This window comes from Anolis sagrei, chromosome 3 (genome assembly GCF_037176765.1).
Source record: "Anolis sagrei isolate rAnoSag1 chromosome 3, rAnoSag1.mat, whole genome shotgun sequence".
Classification (NCBI taxonomy): Eukaryota; Metazoa; Chordata; class Lepidosauria; order Squamata; family Dactyloidae; genus Anolis; species Anolis sagrei.
Window position 1 is genome coordinate 160148611 of NC_090023.1, and position 26557 is coordinate 160175167.

Here is a 26557-nt window from a genome sequence, read left to right on the forward strand (position 1 = left end):
AAGGTCACATTTGCTCTTCTTCTTTGAAGGGACATTCCTCTGCGCTAAACAATGCAAATACAGGAGGAAACTGGGGAAAGAACTATTTTTTCACATGACAATATCCATCTGCTTTGGGGAGTAAGAAAACTATCCAATAAGTAACTCTTACAGCTTGATCACCCTGCCATCCTAGACTCAACCCATTGAAATTCAAGGAAAGGAGCTTTAATAGCAACCAATCGGACTCTTGCTATAAAAGCAAGACCCACAAAATCCAATGTGCAGCATAGAGGAAAATGGGTTCTTTTGATGAATATGTCAAGTCAGAAGAGATATCCTCTACTGTGAATCTCCAGGTTTTCAGGTGGAAGATTTTGTCCAACTCTATTACTGGGGATCAACATTCAGAAGATGGAACTACATTTCTCAGGTCAAAACAAATGTCAGATGCGTCACTTTCACCTTAAGCATTCCCAGTGGAACAACTTATAATGGAAGCAAGTAATCCTGCCCTGCCCTGCATTCCTCAAAAGACATTGTGGATTAAGTGTTAGACTATGATTGTGGAAATCAGGGTTTGAATCCCTACGGAGACATGAAAATCTGCTGGATGACCCTGGGCAAGTCATAACCTTTCAGTCTCAGAAAACCCTGCGATAGGGTTGCCATAAACCTGAATTGACTTGAAGGCATACAACGATAACAAATGTAATTGTACTGTAGATATACAGATATTGTACATTAGGAACATCATTATAAATCATGTAAAAGCTCCAAGTTTAGTATCTTATTAAGGTACCTGACATTGTCAGGATTTCAAATTCTACGCACAATGAAACTTTCTGTGTCAAAATAAAGAAAAGGGGAGAGATATAGAGCCAGCATACCTTGATGAACTATGGTTTTGGACTAAGGCTGGGGAGATCATGTTTAGCCTGAAGAAGAGAAGGCTGAGAGGAGATATGATAGCCATGTATAAATATGTGAGAGGAAGCCACAGGGAGAAGGGAGCAAGCTTGTTTTCTGCTTCCCTGGAGACTAGGACACGAAACAATGGCTTCAAACTACAAGAGAGGAGATTCCATCTGAACATGAGGAAGAACTTCCTGACTGTGAGAGCTGTTCAGCAGTGGGACTCTCTGCCACGGAGTGTGGTGGAGGCTCCTTCTTTGGAAGCTTTTAAACAGAGGCTGGATGGCCATCTGTCAGGGGTGATTTGAATGCAATATTCCTGCTTCTTGGCAGAATGGGGTTGGACTGGATGGCCCATGAGGTCTCTTCCAACTCTTTGATTCTATGATTCTATGACCAGGTGATTTTGTGTCTTTTTCATCTTAACCTATTTTAAAGCATTGTTCTGAAGGGAGTGGGATCTGGATAAGGGTAGTACCCTTCCCTAGATTTTTCCTTCTAAAAAAACCTCAATAAAATAGTTAGCAAGATTTTTTTGGCAGGATTTGTTCAGGGTGTGTGTCCTTGACTTACTCAAGGTTAACCAGTGGTTAAGTGGTGATTCAAATTCTCATTTCCAGAGCCATAGTCCTACACTCAGGCACTACAACAAGCTGGTTCTCAGAACATTATAATACAAATAACAAATGTTGATAATAAAAATAAATTAGCAAGGGCATCAAATTGTTAGTTGTATTGTCGAAGGTTTTCATGGCCGGAATCACTGGGTTGTTGTAGGTTTTCCAGGCTATATGGCCATGTTCTAGAGGCATTTTCTCCTGATGTTTTGCCTGCATCTATGGCAAGCATCCTCAGAGGTAGTGACTACCTCTGAGGATGCTTGCCATAGATGCAGGCGAAACGTGAGGAGAAGATGCCTCTAGAACATGGCCATATAACCCGGAAAACCTACAACAACCTAAATTGTTAGTTATTACCGGTTACACTGCATTTTAAAATAAGAGGGTCATCAACTCCCAGTGAGGAGACATATTGGTGGGACTTTCTGCCCCAGCCAAAATCTACATCTTCTTTAAAGCTGGAACACCATGCAAAGAAGACGATCCCACCCCTCCCCCAAATAGGATGGGGTCCATAGTCCAACACATAAACCATTGCACCATGCTGGCTTTACCATTTATGAACATTTAAAGGTGACGCTCACTATTCTTTTCAGAACATGCACAAGTTACTTTTATGAACTACAACTCCCAGAATCCATCCTACTGTGCTGGCAGGGAGGATTCTGGGAGTTGAAGCTCCAGCAAACAATTTTTCCATACTCTGGTTCTTTGGTTTTTGATCTAGCAGCCAAGTCCATGAGCTCACAAGAACTACAAAGAAAAGGTCCGCATTTGTGGCCATGTGTCAGCAATACTGGACCAAAGAAAGCATTGAAACTATTTTTCACACCTGCTTGCTTGGAGAAAATCTAGAATTCCAGACATAGGAAGTTGCAGGGTGACCTTAAAATCTCAAATGTCTGCTTCTGCCTTCCTTGCAGCCAACACTCGGCCATTTATTTTTAGATAAATGACAAGGCGTTAAGCACAATGCTCCACTTCATGGGAACACAAAGATATGCCCTTCACCTGTCACCCTTTGTGATTGACTGGTACTTCTGCAATGCATGCTTCTGAAAGCCAAACAGAGATCTGATCACCTGGACCTCCCAGAAGGGAATGCCTGACAATGCTTTCAAGGATTTGAGGTTTTTTTAAAAGCTGAATTCCCTGATATTTACTTGTTGCAGACTTTTAAAGTCATTCTTTGGGACCACAACTTCTAGAATCTCCCATTCTGTTTAGGGGATTCTAGTGTTTGTGGTCGAAAAGATAACATGTCCAATGTTTACCACATTATGGTTTACAGGAAAATGGCAACTTTAAACTATGGTTTATTTTGTTTTCAAAAACCATCATCCAGAGTACCACAGGTATAAAAATAAACTGTGGATACATTGGTGAAACACAGTGCATGAGCTCAAGTTCTGTTCACATAATGCTAAAACAAAGTTTAGTATTTTATGAAAACTTTGAGATTGAGAGCATCACTTAGACCTCCTCCATCTAAAAGCAATGCTTGATCTGGATTTCAGTAAGGCCTTCGACAAGGTCCCCCACGACCTTCTGGCAAGGAAACTAGTCCAATGTGGGATAGGCAAAACTACAGTGAGGTGGATCTGTAATTGGCTAAATGGACGAACCCGGAGGGTGCTCACCAATGCTACCTCTTCATCCTGGAAAGAAGTGACGAGTGGAGTGCCGCAGGGTTCCGTCCTGGGCCTGGTCCTGTTCAACATCTTTATTAATGACTTAGATGAAGGGCTAGAAGGCAGGATCATCAAGTTTGCAGACGACACCAAATTGGGAGGGATTGCCAATACTCCAGAGGACAGGAGCAGGATTCAAAACGATCTTGACAGATTAGAGAGTTGGGCCAAAACTAACAAAATGAAGTTCAACAGTGACAAATGCAAGATACTCCACTTTGGCAGGAAAAACGAAATGCAAAGACACAGAATGAGGGACAATGCCTGGCTCGAGAGCAGTACATGTGAAAAAGATCTTGGAGTCCTCGTGGACAACAAGTTAAACATGAGCCAACAATGTCATGTGGCAGCAAAAAAAGCCAATGGGATTTTGGCCTGCATCAATAGGAGCATAGTGTCTAGATCTAGGGAAGTAATGCTACCCCTCTATTCTGCTTTGGTTAGACCACACCTGGAATATTGTGTCCAATTCCGGGCACCACAATTCAAGAGAGATATTGACAAGCTGGAATGTGTCCAGAGGAGGGCGACTAAAATGATAAAGGGTCTGGAGAACAAGCCCTATGAGGAGCGGCTTAAGGAGCTGGGCATGTTTAGCCTGAATAAGAGAAGGCTGAGAGGAGATATGATAGCCATGTATAAATATGTGAGAGGAAGCCACAGGGAGGAGGGAGCAAGCTTGTTTTCTGCTTCCTTGGAGACTAGGATGCGGAACAATGGCTTCAAACTACAAGAGAGGAGATTCCATCTGAACGTGAGGAAGAACTTCCTGACTGTGAGAGCCATTCAGTAGTGGAACTCTCTGCCCCGGAGTGTGGTGGAGGCTCCTTCATTGGAAGCTTTTAAACAGAGGCTGGATGGCCATTTGTCAGGGGTGATTTGAATGCAATATTCCTGCTTCTTGGCAGGGGGTTGGACTGGATGGCCCATGAGGTCTCTTCCAACTCTTTGATTCTTTGATTCTATGATTCTATGATCTTCTCTTCTGAGGAGCAGCTTTTTGTTGTGGTGTGCCTTCATGTCATTTCCAATGTATGCCCACCCTAAGGCAATGTGTTCATAGCAGGTTTATCCCTTCTGATGCCGAGAGAGTGTGACTCACCCAAGGTCATCCACAGAGTTTCCATGGTTGAGTGGGATTCAAACCCTGGTCTTCAGAGTCATCATCCAGCATTCAAACTATTACATCACACTGGCTCTCAAGTGGCAGATAAGCCCATGTTTTATAAAGATGCTTGAATACATGACCCTGAATTTTGAAATGTATCGACATGCACCTGATGACAAATGTCTTGTGCCATTTAGTTGCAGGAGCTGTTCCTCACTCACACCATAGGTACTGTTTTTATTCATAGTAAACACATGAAATAGCAGCTCATAAAAACTCCATTCTCAACTAGTGAAAGGCATCTTCTCTGTTTTATGACACCTTTATAGAGGGAGAGCATAAAAAGTGAAATAGGATAATACAGAAAATAGTAACTTTATTTGATATCATCACCTAACTTCATAGCTGGCTGTATTTTCAAAGACAGGAGCTTCGAGGGATCTCTTATTTCTCCTGAGCAAAGAGTCCACTTTCCCAAACAGAAAAAGAAAAGAGGAAAAGGCTATCTAGAAACGTTCAGAGATTTTTTTAAAAATATACTATATTGATATAATACAGTTTTCTCATACAGGCAGTGACCAAGTTACAGACATCCAATTTACAAATGACTCATAGTTAAGAATGGGGGTGAGACAACAGGAAATGAGAGAAATCTACCTCTCAGAAGGGAAATTCACTCCTGGAAGAGTTATCAGTTTTATTGTTTTTATTGTGATTTTATATGGTTCAATGCTTAATCTGTATTTTGCTGTTATCTGTACTGAAATATTCAAAACAGGGGCACAGACAGCAAAAAAAAAAAAAAAAAACACCACAAGGATGTTGTTCTGTTGTGCGCTGGGCTTGAAACGAATTGCTTTTAAAACAGGACGTGCAACTTTAGCCCAGCGGGAAGCCAGGAGGCCCAAAGAGAAATTTGTAAGGATTTTCACCATAAAGAGTCTCTAGAGGACTTGTGAAATATAAGAAGGTCTTTTATTGGTGAACAATCAACAGAAACTTCCTTTGTCTTCAAAAGGTTAAACAAATGCTTCCAGGCTTTGGTGCAACTGGTGGCTTCTAACTGTTACTTTACTCTAAAGGAAAATCCCTTTCCAAACTTCTCCCAGGCTAACTGTGATCCTAAACCTAACTGATGTAGATCCACTACCGGGCTGAACTGCGTCTCAAACCCGAGTGGACCTACCAGTCGGCCTGTAGTCACTTAGCTGGAGTTCTTGATGTTTAAAGCTGTTATTCCCTCCGAAATTCCTCGATGCTGTAAGGCTGTTTCCCTGGGAACCTTTGGGAATCTTTAGATGCTCTTAAGACTGTTCTCCCCCGGGAAGTCTTAAGGGTTGAAGCCGTTGTACAGGAGAAAGTCTGTACACGTCCTGTATATTGACTTCCTTTGCTGAGACTGACTGAAAATGGCTCCCTTCCCTTCTCAATTGTCCTGAATAATTGAGAAGAGGCAGAACCAAACTTAACGATGATGGACAGGGGGCCTGCCCTATAACTGCAAACTTTAACAGGAAGCCACCCTTCTGCAGAATCCCAAGCCTTGGGCTGCAAGCAAACACTTAATACAAGGCAAATAAAGTGGGAGCTTCTGGTACAGCTGTACTAGCACAGGTGTTAACCCTTCCCTGTGCTATCCAGAGCATATAGATGGATGGATGGATGGATGGATGGATGGATGGATGGATAGATAGAGATAGATAGATAGATAGATTTGATATATCCATGCTGTTTGGCTGGAGTCATACTTAAAAACGTACCTGTTCCAACTTACATACAAATTCAACTTAAGAACAAATATACAGAACCTGTCTTGTTCATAACTTGGGGACTGCTTGTACATTTGTTTCCAAACACATATATATTTCCAAAAAGACAATAACAACTAGTCCAACTGCAATCATTAATCCAATAACGGCCTCACTGTGTCTCATTAATAGCAAATTCCATTTGAGCCACATTGATAGAACTATGATCTTGTGCCCATATCTGAACTAACTTTTTCTTGATTTAAATACGAAAGTTAGTTTTTAGAGATTAACTGAGAAACAAGTACTCATAATAATCCTAAACCTCAGTGGGGATTTTTGGGGTTCATTACTTCACTCTATGCAGTTATGGGTACATCTACATTGTTGAATTAATGCTGCTTGACATTATTATAACTGATAAACAGAGGCTGGGCGGCCATCTGTCAGTGGTGATTTGAATGCAATATTCCTGCTTCTTGGCAGGGGGTTGGACTGGATGGCCAATGAGGTCACTTCCAACTCTTTGATTCTATGATTCTATGATTCCATATATAGCTTGACATTACTATAATTCCAGGGAGGCCCTGCTCTCCATCCCGCCATTGTCACAGGCGCGATTGGTGGGGATGAGAGACAGGGCCTTCTTGCTGATTGCCCCCTGCCTATGGAACTCACTTCCTGTTGAGATCAGGTTGGCCTCCTCCCTCCTGTCCTTTAGCAGGATGGTAAAAACTTTGCTGTGGGATCAAGCAGCGATAGGAAACTTCACTAGACCAATTTAAATTTGACGCAGATGACCAAGACGGATTTAAACAGAGTATTTTAATATTGTGACAAATGTTTTTAATCTTTATGTATCCTTATATGAATTCTTGTCCCGGCATTGAATGTTTGCCATATATACGCTGTGCTTCGCTCTGAGTTCCCTTCGGGGTGAGAAGGGCAGAATATAAATATTTTAAATACATAAATAAATAAATATGGCTCAATGTTATGGAATCCTGGGATTTGTAGTTTGGTGACACGCTAGTACTTTTTGGCAAAGAAGGCAAAATATTTTGCAGAACTACAATTCACATGATCTCACAGCATTGAGTCGTGGCAGTTAAAGAGCTGTTAAACTGCATCAACTCTACAGTGCAGATGCACGCTATAATATTTATTTATTTACATTATTTATATCCTGCCCATATCAGCCCACAGGCGACTCAGGGTGGTTTACATATTGGCACAATTCAATGCCATCAATACATACATTCAAAAAGCAGAAACAATTAAGTGCATTTAGACAAAAAAGACAGTGCAATAACAATTTAAAAAGAGCTATATCCTCTCATTCCAATCCTCATCCGTTTCATCGTCTTGGCCGTTCTTGGGTCATTCCCATCTCAAGCCTGACTATCTATTCCGGGGTTCTGAATGCTTGCTCGAAGAGCCAGGTTTTTACTCTCTTCTGAAAAGTCAGGAGGGAGGGGGCTGATCTAATATCCCTAGGCAGGGAGTTCCACAGCCAAGGGGCCACCACAGAGAAGGCCCTGTCCCTCGTCCCCGCCAAGCGTGCTTGCGAAGCAGACGGGATCAAGAGCAGGGCCTCCTCAGATGAGCTTAACTTCCTGGAGGGTTTGTAGGAAGAGATGCGTTCAGATAGGTAGGCTGGGCTGGAATACTATGATCCAATTCAAGTGCCATGATTCTATCCCAGTTCGGGATGTGATTTATAGAATTATCAGCCCAAAAGATCTAGTGCAGCGGTTCTCAACCTGTGGGTCCACAGATGTTTTGGCCTTCAACTCCCAGAAATCTTAATAGCAGGTAAACTGGCTGGGATTTCTGGGAGTTGTAGACCAAAACACCTGGGGACTCAGAGGTTGAGAACCATTGATCTAGTGCAATGATTCTCAACCTGTGGGTCCCCAGGTGTTTTGGCCTTCAACTAGAAGGCATGATCATCAAGTTTGCAGACGACACCAAATTGGGAGGGATAGCCAATAGTCCAGAGGACAGGAGCAGAATTCAAAACGATCTTGACAGATTAGAGAGATGGGCCAAAACTAACAAAATGAAGTTCAACAGTGACAAATGCAAGATACTCCACTTTGGCAGGAAAAACGAAATGCAAAGATACAGAATGGGTGACGCCTGGCTCGAGAGCAGTACGTGTGAAAAAGATCTTGGAGTCCTCGTGGACAACAAGTTAAACATGAGCCAACAATGTGATGTGGCGGCAAAAAAAGCCAATGGGATTTTGGCCTGCATCAATAGGAGCATAGTGTCTAGATCTAGGGAAGTCATGCTACCCCTCTATTCTGCCTTGGTTACACCACACCTGGAATATTGTGTCCAATTCTGGGCACCACAATTCAAGAGAGATATTGACAAGCTGGAATGTGTCCAGAGGAGGGCGACTAAAATGATCAAGGGTCTGGAGAACAAGCCCTATGAGGAGCGGCTTAGGGAACTGGGCATGTTTAGCCTGAAGAAGAGAAGGCTGAGAGGAGATATGATAGCCATGTATAAATATGTGAGAGGAAGCCACAGGGAGGAGGGAGCAAGCTTGTTTTCTGCTTCCTTGGGGACTAGGACGCGGAACAATGGCTTCAAACTACAAGAGAGGAGATTCCATCTGAACATTAGGAAGAACTTCCTAACTGTGAGAGCCGTTCAGCAGTGGAACTCTCTGCCCCGGAGTGTGGTGGAGGCTCCTTCTTTGGAAGCTTTTAAGCAGAGGCTGGATGGCCATTTGTCAGGGGTGATTTGAATGCAATATTCCTGCTTCTTGGCAGGGGGTTGGACTGGATGGCCCATGAGGTCTCTTCCAACTCTTTGATTCTATGATTGATTCTATGATTCCAGAAATCCTTCCAGTTTACCAGCTGTTAGGATTTCTGGGAGTTGGAGGCCAAAACATCTGGGGACCCAGAGGTTGAGAACCACTGATCTAATGCTTCTTCCATAAATCAAAGGAATCCACAGGATGCAGCCATGAGATTAAAGTGGACTCATAATGCTATAATTGTGCAGTGCAAAAGGGCCTGTCTCCTACTTACAGACCTTTGCTGTAAAATCCTCAAAGACTTTGAATTCCAGTGTGGCATTTTTCAAGCACATTCCACCACGGTGACCTTCACAAAAGCATATGCAACTGGAGCATTGAGAATTAAAACAAGGGCAGAATGTGATGTGGGAAGCAAAGACTAGAAGACAGGAATGGGACTTCACAGAAAGAAGAAGAGATCAGAGGAAGCTTTTATAGGTAAGGTCTCAGGTTAGAGAGTTCAGCCTTGACTCCTATGTATAGAACCACTCCCCAAATGTCCTATGTTGTTCTTACAAAGAATTTGGGGACAGTAAGTTTAAACATCAGTGTACCTTAGTCCTCTCTTACTTCCAATTCAAGTCTGCCTGCGCTTGTAAAGCTGAAACCAGAAATGACCCCACTTTCATATAAGAAAAAGGTATTAGTGGAATCAATGAATCTCTGAACAGTCGTGATGTGTGAACAAATCTTAGGCAAAGAAACCCAGGGTGAAGGAAGGAAGGCAGTAAATCTCATGTTGATGGAAAGGCAGAACATTGATTATATTAATGATCAAATAATATCTATTTATTATAATGATTGTAACCCCCTCCCTTATATGTGAAGTGGGGCATATAATAAAATGACCTTATTGTCCATATCAGTGGTTCTCAAGTTCCCTAATGCCGTGACCCCTTAATACAGTTTCTCATGTTGTGGTGACCCCCAACCAGAAAATTATTTTCATGACAACTTCACAACTGTAATTTTGCTACTGTTGTGAAGCATAATGTAAATATCTGATATGCAGGATGTATTTTCATTCACTGGACCAAATTTTGCAAAAATACCCGATACACCCAAATTTGAACACTGGTGGAGGATTGATTTTGTCATTTGGGAGTTATAGTTGCTGGGATTTATAGTTCACCTACAATCAAAGAGCATTCCAAATTCCACCAATGATGGAATTGAACCAAACTTGGCACACAGAATTCCCATGACCAACAGAAAATACTGGAAGGGTTTGATGGGCATTGACCTTGAATTTTGGAGTTGTAGTTCACCTACATCCTGAGAGCACTGTGGATTCAAACAGTAATGAATCTGGACCAAATTTGGCATGACAACCAATATGCCCAAATGTGAACTCTGCTGGAGTTTGGGGAAAATAGACCTTGACATTGGGAGTTGTAGTTACTGGGATTTATAGTTCACCTACAATCAAAGAGAATTCTGAACCCCACCAAGGTTAGAATTGGGCCAAACTTCCCACACAGAACCCCCAAAGAAAATACTGTGTCTTTGGTGGCCCCTCTGACACCCCCTCCTGACCCCCAGGTTGAGAAATGCTGGTCTATATAGACAGCTTCCTGGCTCACAATGTGAACCATAATTTTTAAAATATCCTCAAAGTTGGTAATTCCCATGACCCAAGGGATTCAAGGGATTTTTAGGAACTGAATATATTCGGAGGGTATAAAATTCTGATTGACTGCTGATAAAGGAAGAAGATGAGTGGGGAGAGTGCAGATGTAGTGGGGTGCCTGATATCTTAACTAAGGCACTTAGCAATGGAACATTTTGTTCCTGGGTCCCATTACTTTCCTTGGAGCCTCTGGTGGCACAGTGGGTTGAACCTTTGTGCCAGCAGGACTGATGACCAACAGGTCAGCAGTTAGAATCCGGGGACAGCGGGTTGAACTCTCTCTGTCAGCTCCAGTTCCCAATGTGGGGACATGAGAGGAGCCTCCCACAAGGATGGTAAAACATCAAACATCCTCCCACAAGGACATCACTCCTGACACGAAAAAATTACTTTCCTTTGATTCGAGTGCTCAGTTTGTGAATTATTTTTATTATATAGCTGATATAACACAGCTCAAATGCAAGAGAAAGGAATCAGTGCTAGGAAAAGGTATTTTGGACTACAACTCCTACAATATTCTAGCTTACGGCCATGCTGGTTGAGGAATTCGAGTAGTCACTAAAGCAACTTTGGCAAGAGCCAATCTAAAAAGTTGGGAATAGGATGGATGTATAAAACATCCTTTGGAAGGAAAAATGTAAAGAAGTAGACCCAAAACAAGCGAGGACTACACATGACCAGAGATGGACTTACTGATCATGCATAGGGTGGCCAATACAATGAAATGGCTGGAATCTTGACCATCATCACATTACAACAGCTTGTGGCAGGTCTCCATTTATAGCTGCATTTTGGGATGTAATCACATGTTCTGTTACTATTGCTAAAGCTTTTAGCATGGGGAAGGGAACATGTTGCCCTCCAGATGTTCTTGGACTGCAATTTCCATCCAGTCTACCCATCATAGCCAATGGTAAGTGCTACCAGCTATCCACATTTTTGAATTTAACTTTTTTAAACTTAAGAATCCCTGAATTTGAGGGATACATTTTCTCTAGGAATACCTAGGTCCGCCAAGGTAACTCTATGGTCAACTTCCACAACTCATTGGAAGTTGACTATAGAGTTATACTGGAGAAAGTAGAGATTCCTAGAAATATATTATCTCAAAAAGTGGATTTCTTATTCATGGTTGTTCCAGTTTTGCAAGAATTCTGTGCCCTGACCCCTAGGAAAGTGGAAGGCCTACAGAAATCAGGTGAGTTGTTGTCCTACAATATCTAGAGGACCACATGTTTTCCATCCCATCTATATACATCCTACATGCTTAACCATTTTTAAATTGGGAAGATAAAATATGGAAGTATTGCTGGAAAATATGAGTTATAGTCCTACAACATCTGTCCTACAATTCCATCTATAGATATCCTACATACTTAACAATTTTTAAATTGGGAAGATAAAATATGGAAGTATTGCTGGAAAATATGAGATAATTACAAGTGGAAGACCAACAACAACTGGATGGGACAATGTGATTACTCCCCCCCCCCCCTTCCAATGGATGGGGTAATGTGGTTACCACATTGAAGGCTCACCAGGAAGGACTCCAGGTCTCAGTCAGAGAGATCATTTGTCTCTAACAGCACAATTACCGATATGAAGATTTCAGCTAAGGCCAGTCCCATCTTGGTCCTGTGGCCAACCTTCCCTTCTGGTGTGGTGGAGATATGACCTTTGAGACCAGATAGGACCGTACCCAATTCCACAGCCAAAAAGTATTAAAGTTAGCTCTATGAGTTGAGCCCTACAGCACAATCCTACACTTACCCATTCTGAAATTAACTCCCCAAGAATATGTGTTCCAGCCCTAGCAAGAAACATTTCTAGAATAAACTCTGGTTTCTTTACAGATTTGATCATTAACATACAACAGTAAGAATACTTTTCATCTTAAGAAGAAGCTAGGTTTGAGGCAAGCTTTTTGAAATAAATCCAAGTATTTGATTCTCTGTTCTGCCTAATTCCTTTGTTTTGAATTCTCCAGCATATCATTGAATGTGAGCAGAGTTAGAATCCAAGAAAGGAGGGTTGTTTTGTTTTTTTGCCATGTTGTAGCCCTTTTAGGAAGTTCTTCAAATAGACTGGATGCTAAGAACAGCCTTCCTCTGGACAACCACCCAAGAGTTCTCATGGAAAGTGGAAGACCGGAAACAAAATAAACTGTGTGGTCTTTTCTCATTACAGCAGATAATTAATTATTAAGTAACTCATTACTTGGCTCTGAAAACGGCAGGTACTTAGATAATGCAAGACATTAAATCCCACTTCACTATGACTGGTTGAATTTAAATAAACTCTAAATAGCAATCCTTTTTTTAAAAGGCAAAACACATTTTCCTAGCAAGGCAAAAGTCAGGATGTCTTTGGTGCTAATACTTGTACACTATAAGGATACTTAACCACTTTGAACACAAGGAAGAAAAGGGTTTTGGGGTTTGAATTTCAAACCAATTAATCACACGTGGGGGAACAAAAATAATAAGATAACTTGGCAGCCCTCGCCCACTTTCCAATGGAGACATCAAACTAGACCTTATCACATTGGGAAATACTCCATTTCTGAAACAGAGAATGATTTTGATTGGGGCAAACGTCATGATTTCACATGATGTTTGCTCCATCCCATCAGTATTCTGTCATAATCCATCTGCAAAACGTTGCAGAAACAGATTATTTGCAAATTGAATTCTCATCATGCTTTTTAAAATACTATGGATTCTTCCATTGCTGAAGCGCTGTTTTTGTGTGTGATAGGAAAATCTGTATGCATCCCAACAGCAACAATATTTTTTTTACAGGTTATAGAGTGATGTAGGGAGTGTTTTGAATGGATTGGGAGGAGCCAACCTTCCATAGTGTGATAAATCAAAGCGCAGTATTTTCAGATCACAAAAATCATAATAATCAGGGGTGATGAGAAGAGTATGCATCATGTCTCAATACAGCATGTGTCCTAAAAATATATGGGATGTATACTTTTTTTTGTTGTGTCAGGAGCGACTTGAGAAAAATGCAAGTCACTTCTGGTGTGAGAGAATTGGCCATCTGAAAGGACGTTGCCCAGGGGATGCCCAGATTTTTTTTTTGTCGTGTCAGGAGTGTCCTGTTGTGAGAGAATTGGCCGTCTGCAAGGACGTTGCCCAGGGGACGCCCGGATTATTTTGATGTTTTTATCATCCTTGTGGGAGGCTTCTCTCATGTCCCCGCATGGGGAGCTGGAGCTGATAGAGGGAACTCATCCGCCTCTCCCCGGATTCGAACCTGTGACCTGTCGGTCTTCAGTCCTGCTGGCACAGAGCTTTAACCCACTGTGCCACCGGGGGCTCCTGATGCCCAGATGTTTTGATGGTTTATCATCCTTGTGGAAGGCTTCTCTCATGTCCCCACATGAGGAGCTGGAGCTGATAGAGGGAGCTCATCCACGCTCTCCCCAGATTCGAACTGCAACCTGTCGGTCTTTAGTCCTGCCGGCACAAGGGTTTAACCCACTGCGCCATCAGGGGCTCCAGGATGTATACTGATATAAATGGATTATATCCCAATGTGATAAGATCCTAAGTGGGTGGTTCTCAACCTGTGGGTCCCCAAGTGTTTTAGCCTACAACTCCCAGAAATCCCAGCTAGTTTATGAGCTGTTAGGACTTCTGGGAGTTGAAGGCCAAAACGTCTGGGACCCACTGTCATAAGACCATAACATTTTCCAAATTGCCATCCCTTCTTCCCATTCCACTCAAACCCAAGTCTTGAGTGGAAAGGGCAGAAATGTTCTGAGCAACCTAGTGCTCATAGACAAATTCACCGTCAATATCGCAAATAATATTTTTCTGTAAATGAGAGAAGTCAGAGAAGCAATACGTAAAATCTGTCCTTCTTACAGCACTAGGACATTGTCACCACTGCAATACTCTTCCTACCCAATTTTCTCACTTAAAATAAAAGTATTTTTAGTAAATCAAACTGCAAACATAGGCCAGTTGTTCACAGCATTACAAAGAAGGCTGCTGTCATTTCCTGGCTTCAGTCAAGCTCAAGACTTACTCTGGAGATGGTCAGAGGCATGTTGAAGTCCTTTCCCCCTTGCAGTCGGAACCCCCACGGTCCAGGTCCATTGAGCGTCACGCTGTAAGACATTTTATCTTTCTTTCACGCTGGACACCCCAAAGGCTCTGTGAAACAGAGGGAGGGAGAGGATACAGGTGGGTATTGCTTTTTCAAAAATAAAATAAAATAGGAGAGGGTCTTTTTCTTTCTTTCAAATTAAAGCACACACACACACACAAAGAATGATCGTTTTTGTCTCTTGCCTTGGTCAGTCCTGCCGAAGTGTCACCTAAGAATAGATAGGGGTTATATTGCAGATACTGATATCCCTGATGAGAGCCTCCATAAAAGGCTTGTAACCAAACACCAGCTATGCAAAACCTCCTGTGACTCAGAGGTCTAATATAACACCCCCCTCCCCAATCTCCTGAGGTTAACAGACCTTTCTAGACTCCTCGGGTCTCCCCTGTTGAGGCTCAAAGACACATTTTAAAGATACAGAAGATTCAGTTTAAAATGCAAACTCCCTATTTTGAAAAAGATAAATAAAAAAGTAAGAGGCACCGCTGATCTTTCATTATACAGCTGTCACATCTCGATAGCATTCATCTTTACGATTGCCAAACTGTGCTTCTGACATATAATGATGCTAGTCTTTTTGCATGTTTACATCCAGTATGTTATACAAATAGGTTTTTTTTCTTATTTTTAATTCCCATACTTTAGAAGGGATGGAGAAGAAGGGAAACGTACTGACTTCCTCATCAATATAAAGTTGTCCCTCCATATCCACAGATTCTGTATTTGCGAATTCAACCAACTGCAGCTTGAAAAATATATATATTTTAAAATCCAAACCTTCATTTTCCCATCTTATATAAGGAATACCATTTTAATACACCATTGTATATAATGGGACTTGATCACTCACAGATTTTGGTATCTGTAAGGGGCCTAGAACCAAACCTTAGCAAATACCAAGATCCTACTGTATCCTAATCCAGTGATTTGTCTGTAAAGCTTCTGCTTTGCATTCGGTCTCATATGACAAAGGAAGGCCTCATTTGGTTCACTACAGAGGAAGCGTTTTAAGATGCAACAAAGCTAGCCCAGATTTCTTTTATGCTGATATTAGGGGTGTGCGAATCCATTCTATTTTTGTTCGGTTTTTGTTTCCAATTGTGTGCCCCCCCCTCCCCAGGGCTGTAGCCAGAAAAATCTTTTGAGTGGGGTTGAAAATTTTGCGGGGGGGGGGGTGAATATTTTGGGGGGGGGGGTTGAAACCTCATGCTGAAGCAAAAGCACAGCAGGGGGCAGAGCAGCCTTCAGTAGCCTGCAGCTCCACCCCTATCAACCACCTCCACCAGGTCTGGCCCCCTTAATGACAGCATTCAACACCTCCCCCCCCCCCCGAACTTGGTTGCTTCGCTACATCGGCTATTGCAGCAAGTAATGACAATGTGAATAAATTTTCAATATTTGCTTGAGATAGTGCTTGCTCAACGTGTAAAAGTACTAATACAGAAGCCCCCCCCCCCCCCCCCAATTGTTTATATCGCAGTACTATGCCATTTATGCCAGGACTGGGTAAGTTGTGGACATCCAGAAGCAAGTTTCAGAGAAACAATGACTTTCCCACCCAATACCTTTAGGTTCCAGGCCCACAGCCAGGATTTCGATTCGGGGAGGGGGCTGAGTTTGTTTCGGGGGGGGGGGGGGGCGCTGAGTTTGTTTCGGGGGAGGGGCTGAGTTTGAGTCTACCCTAGCAAACCTTTTGTATTATTACCCCAATACCCCCATGAATATGGGATATATTGAGTATGGTGATCAGATCATGATATGAATAAACATAACAGTAAGGCCTTTTCGTGAACCACCATGAGAATTTCGGGGGGGGGGGGGGGGCTGAAGCTGCTCAAGCCCCCCCCCCCCCCCCCCCCGGCTAGGTTCACAAAATGTGGGGTGATGGTCCAGAGTGACAATACTCCCAACTGGCCATTGGGGCAGATACATTGTCCATCTTCCTGCAGCAGTAGTAGGATAGAGTTCCAACTTTGTTCAATCTCAGTGGGTGATCATTCCCAAAATCAGAATTTTCCCAAAATCAGAATTTTCCCAAAATCAGAATTTTCCCAAAATCAGAATTTTCCCAAAATCAGAATTTTCCCAAAATCAGAATTTTCCCAAAATCAGAATCGGGGGGGTGGGGGGGTGGTAGTTCAACCCCCCCCCCCCCAAATTTCAGGTTAAAAAACCCTGGTTTACGCATGAATTTTAACTGGTTAACCAAATCCCCTATGCATCATTGCTACAGGTCTGCCCCCCCCCCTCCCCATTTCTGATTTTGGGAAAATTCTGAGAGATTAGGAGGGGGATTCGGATTTGTAATTCAGATCCCTGAGTTCCATTTCCATTTCAGGAGGAATCTTCCCAAAAACAGAATTGGGGGGGGGGGGGGCATCTATAATGAAAGCAGAATGGATTCTGTGCCATTTCACATACTCCTAATATATATACACTGTGATTCATGGCTTGCATGCTGTACTACAAGCTCAATTTAAAAAGACTGCTACACTCTGAAGCAGCATATTCCACTCTTGAACAACTCTTACTGTCAGGATGTTCTTCCTAATACAGATGGAATCTCTTTTCCGACGATTTGAATCCATTGCCTCATGTCCTAGTCTCTGAAGGAGCATAAAACAAATTGGTTCCATCTTCAATATGATGTTAATTGAAATACTTAAACTTGGCTATCATGTCAACTCTCAACTTTCTGTTCTTCTAACTAAACATACCCAGTTCCCTAAGCAGTGGATTTGGATTTGGCCACAAGACATCGCATTCCAGGTGAGGTCTGACCAAAGCAAAATAAAGTGGGATTATTCCCTCACTCTAGATAATAGTAATAATAATGATGATGTTGATAATGATGATGATATAATTTGATTTCTTACCCGCTTCTCCTTGTAGCTCAAGGCTCAAGATACTATGTACTTCTACTGGTGCAGCCTGTAATCACATTGGCTTTTTCAGCTGCCATATCACACTGTTGACTCATGTTCAACTTATGGTTTACTAATAAGCTTATCACATGCCACTCTGTGCCATTTTGCCAGCAAGTGCCACTCCGGCATGGCAATGCTTTTCCTATCACCCAACCAGGTAAAAAGTATGCTGGCTCTATTAGAGCCAGCACAACACAGGAACTTTCCCATGTTGACAAGGAAGTGTCCTAGGATGCTTCCATGCTGGTTAGGGATGAGGTCTCCACTGGAAGTTGAGGGATGTCTTGTGATGGACTGCATGCCCACCCATTCCTCAACTTGGGCAGAAACATCCTAGGACGCTAAAAGTTCCTCCTGTGATGAGGTTCTAAGACCCCAAGATTTGTTTCACATGCTTCATTCAAGTTCATTTGTTCCATGGGATCTTATCATTATAGTGCATACAACTGAAAACAAGTAAATAAAGAAACATCCTGTAACTGGAACAATATTTTCAGAATAAACCAATTTTACAATTATTATTTAAACACTTACTTTATTCATCCTTCACAGAACTGCCAGAATTCACTAGAAAATCTTTAGATCATGGCACAATGAAATCAGTCAATAATTAAACAGTCAATAATGTATAGAGAACTATTTTAAATAATAATAATAATGTATAACTTTGCTGTGAGTTCTTTGGGCAGTACGGCCATGTTCATGTAGCATTCTTTCCTGACACTTCAATCATGCTGGACTGACTTGCCTCATTTCTAACAGACCTCTGAACAAACCTCTGACAATGCTTGTCACAGATGCAGGCAAAATGTCAGGAAAGAATGCTTGTTCCGTCTCCCAGGAGCCTGATTTGCCTCACTTTAAAGTTGCTTGAGGTTGCTTCCTCTTGCATTTTCTCCCAGGGCTCCTGCATCCTAAAAGTTAATAGTATCAGAGTCTGCAGGCCTCTTTGCAACTATTGGCTTAGAGAGCAGCTCTTTGAGTTTAGGGACCGCCTTTTCTCCCAGGGAAAGATCTCCATTTTAGATTCTCCCCTGCCTTTTCAGTTTAAGGAAAGATTTCAGACATGCTGATGGGAGAACCATTGCAAAAACTATAAACGGAGTAAGATAAGTATTAAGCTATACTGAGTTAGTTTAGATAATATATTGTGTATTGAGCTGTGTTGAGATATTTTAGACAGATAAGCTTAGTTGAGAAGATTGAGTTATAATTATAGAGAGAGAGTCGTGACTACTTTGTCTCCAGGACTGACCTTAAGTTATAGATAGGGAAAAAGCCTGCCTTTTTCTAAACCACAACAGTTTTAGGTTAGGGTGTTAATATTCCAGAATCTTATCTGCCATCTGGAGAAAGGGTTGCCTCTATAACTATAGGAAAGAAAGAATATTTTTGTAGCTTCATCTATTGACTGTTTGTTTGCAACTGTATGAACTGTCTTCAAGGACTTTGTGTAAATAAATATTCTTTTTTGATGTTTAAAACCAGTACTAGTCTCAGTTGCTTAGTATCTTAAGTTTTCAAGATAGACAACTGCAGTTCGCTCAGCTATAGAGAGAAGCAAGTCGCAGTTTTATTATTTATATGGGCAGACAGCACAATGCTACTGGAACATGACCATATAGCCTGAAAAACTCACAGCAATCCAGATATTCCAGCCATGAAAGCCTTCGACAACAAAATGTATAACTTTCTTACTTGTTTATTTCACAAGAAAATGTAAACATACATAAAAAGAGAGATCATTTTCATGGTCATATCCTGTCTTTCCAAAGAACCTTCTGCCATTTTAATGTTATATCTTATCTTCCTGTATTTTGCATTAGCCACAAATACAGTATATAGTGCATATCTTCTAACTATCCTGATCAGGCAGAGATACTTCTGATTATGAATCCTCTACCATTCCACTTTCTCAGTCACTTTTAGAATGTCCATGTTGCACTTTCCTACACTTTCCACCTTTTGTTTCCAGCTTACTCCCACTGCTGCAAATAAAACTTAAAGCACAAAAGGAGTTTCCTGTTAATGAGGAAGAACTTTTGTCTTGACCATATTCTGATGGTGCTTGGCCACACCTATCCCAGTTTTCATCTTTGAAATCTTGGAGAGTTTGTATTCTGATCTGTATTTGTGCTGGTACAGCTGTACCAGAAGCTCCCACTTTATTTGCCTTGTATTAAGTGTTTGCTTGCATCCCAAGGCTTGGGTTTCTGCAGAAGGGTGGCTTCCTGTTAAAGTTTGCAGTTATAGGGCAGGCCCCCTGTCCATCATCGTTAAGTTAGGTTCCGCCCCCTGTTCAGGACAATTATGAAGGGAAGGGAGCCATTTTCAGTCAGTCTCAGCAAAGGAAGTCAATGTACAGGACGTGTACAGACTTTCTCCTGTACAAAGGCTTCAACCCTTAAGACCTCCCGAGGAAGAACAGTCTTAAGAGCATCTAAAGATTCCCAAAGGTTCCAGGGGAAAAGCCTTACAACCCCAAGGAATTTCAGACGGAATAGCAGCTTTAAACATCAAGAACTCCAGCTAAGTGACTACAGGCCTACTGGTAGGTCCACTCGGTTTTGAGACACAGTTCAGCCCAGTAGTGGATCCACATCAGTTAGGTTTAGGATCACAGTTAGCCTGGGAGAAGTTTGGAAAGGGATTTTCCTTTAGAGTAAAGTAACAGTTAGAAGCCACCAGTTACACAAAGCCTGGAAACATTTGTTTAACCTTTTGAAGACAAAAGTTTCTGTTGACTGTTCACCAATAAAAGACTTTGTTATATTTTACAAGCCCTCTAGAGACTGTTTATGGTGAAAATCCTAACGAATTTCTCTTCGCCCCCCCTGGCTTCCCGCTGGGCTAAAGTTGCACGCCCTGTTTTAAAAGCAATTCGTTTCAAGCCCAGCACGTGACAGAACAGTATTAGTAATAAGTGCAACAAAAGCAGATTTTGCATTTTAACTGTCTTAAAGAACAGCTTATAAAGTGTTCTAAAATATCTTTATCAGAAGCCATAACTTAAAACGAGGGAGAGATTTGAGACAAATAGTAATGAGCAAACGGAACCTATTATAATTCTTAATTGAATTAAAGAACACTTGTCATTCCTTACAGACTTTGAAATCTAATTTAATACAACTGGATAAATATCTCCAGTTACTATTAGTTATCTTTGAATTTGCAAATTGCATTTTGGAAACAGGGCATGCCCAGAGCTTGGATTCATTATCTCGTTTTGGTGATGTATTCTATTTTATGCTGTGACCTACACTACTCCCATTTCCACTCCTGAATACTGAGGTCACTAAAAAGTAGGGCATTATTCTGCTCACTATTAATCACTGATTCTAATCATTTAGGAAGCCAGAGTGGTGTTTTTCTCATGGGCTTCCAATAAGAAATGGTTTTTCTTTCTCTGTCTCAACTTGTTAGCAAAGCCTGATGTCTCAGAACTGGGCAGAATCTCTTGTTGTTGTTGTTGTTGTTGTCTTTGGGCCAACTTGGACTTAGGACAATCCTATACGTGAAAGAGTTTCTAGTGCCCTTAACCTCTACAATCTCACTCAGGTATTCCAGACCCAGGACAGCCATGGCTTCCTCAATTAGCAACCTCATCATACGTTGCAAATTTCAGTGACAACTCCAGTTGTGCTGTAGCTTTGCCAGAAGCCTACTGGCTCCCACTACACATGGGAAAAATTCTTCCAAGGCAGCATCTGGGGTAAAACTGTGGTGGAACTGGAGTCGCCGCTGAAAAAAAACCCTGCCAGCAGCAACATTGGAGGCTTCCCGTGTTCCATTGCCCTTCATGGGGCAAGATGATTGGTAGATGCTTCCTCCCAGGGAGGGAGGAAGCCAGTATGATGTGAAACATGGGGCAATAGGTTGGGTGCTGGTTGGGTGCTACCAGGATCACATTGATGTGCGGTGATCTGCGGTTGTGACGGCGTGAGTGGTGCCATCTATGTGTAGAACTGTTAGTTGCAAGATTTAAACTGTTGTATCATGCTTAATCCTGCCTTTTTACCCTGCTTATGTATAGTTGGATTGATTGGTTATTTATAGCTGTCAAACAGTGTTGTTTGCACCAGTTGAATTGCTTTCTCAAGCTCAATTGTTTGGCTCCACCTCTTCCTGGAGGAGGGGAGTGCTTCTCTTTTTTCATTCTGCCATCAGAGTTTCTATCGGATGGACGTGAGTAAGAGACTTGGCTCTATAAACCCCTGCTTAAATTACCTCTCAGCACCAATTCTAAGGTTTTTTACCCTTGGGACTCATGCTTTATGTCCAGATTGTCCTGGACAACATTGAGGAGACCCAAGCGCCTTCAAACTGGTTCTTTTGGCACCAAAGGAAGGTCTTGTCCCTTCAACATAGACCATTGGACTGGGGTTGTGTTTATTCTGATATTCACAGCCATTGAGGAAAGAGGAAACAGGAAAAGCTTCTCAGCTGCAAACTCCTTGGACTTCAGAGATTGTAAAGTATATTTCCTTTATCCCTGTTGAAACATCAAGCTTATGGCTGAGAAAGATAACTCATTGTGAACAATAAATACCATTTCGAGTTATCTGTTGTGTTTTGGTCTTTGGGGGTTCCAGTTTCCTATAGGAGGGCAAGAAGCAATCCCCTGGGGAAAGATGTCACGTCCATGCCTCTTTCACTAAGAACTATAGCCCCCAGGCGCAACGGCACAGTGGTCATTTTGGCAGTATGTGTGACAAGGTAGAACATCTATTGACTTGCAGTGCAGCCTTCCTCTTTTACTACTGCCCTCAAACCTGCCAACCATCTGGTGAGTCAGATGTTCTCACGATATGACCAAGTATGACAGGTTCAGTTAAGCCATCTTGGCTAGAGAGATTTCATGTCTGACCCATTTATGTCTTTTTAGCATCTCAAATTAGTTGATATTTCATCCTATCAGCTTTTTTCACCAACCAGCTTTCACAACCACACCTAGAAATCTCTCGATACACTTCTCATTCCACCAGTGGTGTCTACTTCCTCCTATATATGGCATGACTGAGCACTTCCTATTGTGATTCACATTGGAAGACGCAGCAGGACCTTCCAATGTGACTCAGCACAGGAAGTATCCATTCACGGGAAAGGTTGATGCTGCTTAGTGGACAAGGAAAGGAAGCAACATGTCCTGCTCTGCTTGGTGAATGAAGCACTTGTTAACAAGTTTTAAAAAGAAAGATCTCTTCCTCTAGTCCAGGGGTCCTCAAACTAAGGCCCGGGGGGCAGATGCAGCCCTCCAAGGTCATTTACCCGGCCCTCGCTCAGGGTCAACCTAAGTCTGAAACGGCTTGAAAGCACACAACAACAACAACAACAACAATCCTATCTCATCAGCCAAAAGCAGGCCCACACTTCCCATTGAAATACTAATAAGTTTATATTTGGTAAAATTGTTCTTCATTTTAATTATTGTATTGTTTTTAAGTGATTTTTGCAGTACAAATAAAATATGTGCAGTGTGCATAGGAATTCATTTATTTTTTTTCCAAATTATAATCCGGCTTTCTAACACTTTGAGGGACTGTGACCTGGCCCTCTGTTTAAAAGGTTTGTAGACCCTCTGCTCTAGTCAGTGCTTTTACCATCATCCCCTTTCTCAAAAGAGGAAAACATAAAATGTCTGATTGGAGAAACCCAATGACCAGGCATGTAGCCGGGGGGGGGGGGGGGGGGCTTGAGGGGCTTCAGCCTCCCCCCCCCCCCCGAAATTCTCATGGTGGTTTGCGAAAAGGCCTTACTGGTGCATTATTTAAACTGTTATGTTTATTCATATCATGATCTGATCACCATACTCAATATATCCCATATGCATGAGGGTATTGGGGTAACAATACAAAAGGTTTGCTAGGGTAGACCCTCTTTCACTCAGACTCAGCCCCCCCCCCCCGAAACAAACTCACACCCCCCCCCCCCCCCCAAAACAAAATCCTGGCTACGGGCCTGCCAATGACATTTATTTCAAACAAACAACAGAGTTTCCTAAACAGTATTTCATTACAGGTAAAAATCAATATTGTAATTAATTACTTCCACACGCCGGTCATGCTGCACACATAATTTGGCTTTGTTTTCCAGTCCACTTGCCATGAAATGCTTTACAGTGCATCATTATCTGATTGGCTGTTTATCACAAGTCCTTCGCTTACACTGGAGGAATTTGCTGCCCCAGGATGTAGAGCCGGTTGCCAACTTTCAAAACTTTCAAAGAAAGTCATAGAGGATAGGACCATCAGTAATACCTTCAGATAATTAATAGGTGAAATTCAGGACATGTGTGGCCAAGCAACACCTGATTGTGGTCAAAATGGAAAAAAAAATAGTGAAGAAGAAACACAAACAGCAAGTATTTTCATATGGAGTCGCAATCAGATTTGCAAGCCAATGTATTGTCGAAGGCTTCTATGGCCGGAATCACTGGGTTGTTGTAGGTTTTTCGGGCTATATGGCCATGTTCTAGAGGCATTCTCTCCTGATGTTTTGCCTGCATCTATGGCAAGCATCCTCAGAGGTAGTGAGGTCTATTGGAACTAGAAAAATGGGTTTATATATCTGTGGAAAGACCAGGGTGGGACAAAGGACACTTGTCTGCTGGAATGTGAATGTTTCAACTGACCACCTTGATTAGCATGTGATAGCCTGGAAGTGCCTGGAGCAATCTTTAGATGAGAGGTGATTAGATGTCCCTGATTGTTTTCCCTCTGCTGTTTTGCTGTTTTAATTTTAGAGTTTTAGATTTGCAAGCCGCTTTCCCCACTGCACACATCACTTCAATTTCAACTTTTTTTTTGTTATGCAATACAGGTGGAGAGCTGCTTTGGACAGAGCCTAATGCATTGCTTTTAGAGACTACAACTTCCATAAGGATCTGGGAAGTGTTATCCAAAAAGCAACTTAGAATCATAGAATCAACCTTTCCGGATTCTGGCAGTAAGGAGGTTTGTGTGGGAGACCAAAGCAATAACCTTATATTTGACCAGTTCTGCCTTTGTTTCCTTTCATGGAGATGCTCTCATATTTGCCAACATTTTGTTATTGAACACTACTACCCCCACCCCTAATTTAAAAGGGATTTATAATTAGGGATTTATAGTTTTCCAAGAGCAACATGCCAGAATGAGATACAGTGGTGTCCTCTCTTTTGCATAAAGCTCTCAGGTCTCCCCATCACCCCCTGACTTCTCTCTCTTTCTCCTCTACAAACTATATTTTATTCCACTTTTATTCCTATAAATCTATTTTTTAAAGTTCTGTTTTGCTTCTGTGACAGAAAACATTAACCTTTATTTGATCCAGTTCTGAAATCCAGTTATTGTTTTGCATCGAGAAATGGCCCCAAGGCATGGCTTCAGACAAAGGAGGTTTTGGGTCATTACAACATCCTTTATCTGGCTGGTCTGGAAATAAGCCATAACCATGCTTAGACATCCGAAGCCAAGACTTATATTTATCCATTCCTTGCTGTACAATTTTTATCCTTTTATATAATGTATCTATTTCCCAAGTCTGAAATGTATAAGCTATACTTTTATTCTACCTTATTCTTAAAATATAAACTGTATAAACAGCCTGGCGCAGGCCACAGCTATTAACTAATGATGCTTTCAGCAACAGGCAATGGCACCACTGCAACTTTGGACAATGGACTTCCTAAAGACTCTTCTTTGTTTGCTTGGAAAAACCTGCTTCCTCGAGCAAAGATCTGGAATGCACTTATTTTTTGGGTTGTTGTAAGTTTTCGGGCTGTATGGCCATGTTCCAGAAGCATTCCCTCCTAACATTTTGCCTGCATCCATGGCAGGCATCCTCAGAGGTTTTGAGGTCTGACATGTTACTGTGGCCCAGTCTGGTGATCTGGAAAATAAAGTAAGGTGAAAGCGTTTGTAATGTCTTTATGCTTGTGGGTAAACAGTCTTTCTCTCTGTTTCTTTGTCAGTGTTGATGTGGAGATTGTCTGGTTTGCCTACTCTGGAACATGTGGCAGGTAATTGCCATTCTTTAGAGGTCCCTTTCAAATCTAGGATATTATATCTGTGTGTGTGTGTGTTAATCATATATATCTATCTATAGCTATGGCTGGATGGCTTTTTGTCAGGAGGGCTTTGATTACATTTTCTTGCCCTGGTGAAGGCAGTTGGACTGGATGGCCTTAAGTATTTTCCGTTGGTCATAGGGGTTCGGAGTGGAAGTTTCCCCCAATTCTGTCGTTGGTGGGGTTCAGAATGCTCTTTGATTGTAGGTGAACTATAAAGCCCAGTAACTACAACTTCCGAAAGTCAAGGTCTATTTCCCACAGACTCCATCTGTGTTCATATTTGGGCATATGGAATATTCATGCCAAAGTTGGTCCAGATCCATCATTGTTTGGGTCCACAGTGATCTCCGGATGTAGGTGAACTACAACTCCAAAACCAAGGGACACTGCCCACCAGGCCTGTAGCCAGGATTTCGTTTCGGGGGGGGGGGGGGGCTGAATTTTTTTCAGGGGGGGGGCTGGGGGGTGAGTTTCAGGGGGGGGGGGTGAGTCTGAGTGAAAGAGGGTCTACCCTAGCAAACTTTTTGTATCATTACCCCAATACCCCCATGCATATGGGATATATTGAGTATGGTGATCAGATCATGATATGAATAAACATAACAGTTTAAATAATGCACCAGTAAGGCCTTTTAGTGAACCACCATGAGAATTTCCGGGGGGGGGGGGGGCGCTGAAGCCCCTCAAGCCCCCCCCCCCCCCCCGGCTACATGCCTGCTGCCCACCAAACCCTTTCAGTTTTTTTCTGTTGGTAATGGGAGAACTGTGTGCCAAGTTTGGTTCAGTTCCATCATTGGTGGGGTTCAGAATGTTCTTTGATTGTAGGTGAACTATAAATCCTAGCATCTACAACTCCCAAAAAACAAAATCATTTTTTAAAGTGAAGGACATATATTTGGTAGTTAGGTGTCTTGTGTCCAAATTTGGTGTCAATTCGTCCAGTGGT

At 42.1% G+C, this 26557-nt stretch overlaps 1 protein-coding gene across 12 annotated transcripts in view; it reads right to left on the reverse strand.

The window, feature by feature from the left end:
• LDB3 (LIM domain binding 3) overlaps nucleotides 1–26557 on the reverse strand; it is a 264318-nt gene that overhangs the window by 220182 nt on the left and 17579 nt on the right. For 9 of the 12 annotated variants that reach the window (XM_067465644.1, XM_067465643.1, XM_067465641.1 and 6 more), the window contains exon 1: nucleotides 14551–14778. In XM_067465644.1, coding sequence (XP_067321745.1) covers nucleotides 14551–14643 — 93 coding nt within the window. In that variant the 5' untranslated portion in view covers nucleotides 14644–14778. The other 3 variants (XM_060768975.2, XM_067465640.1, XM_060768974.2) reach the window with 3 other exon arrangements.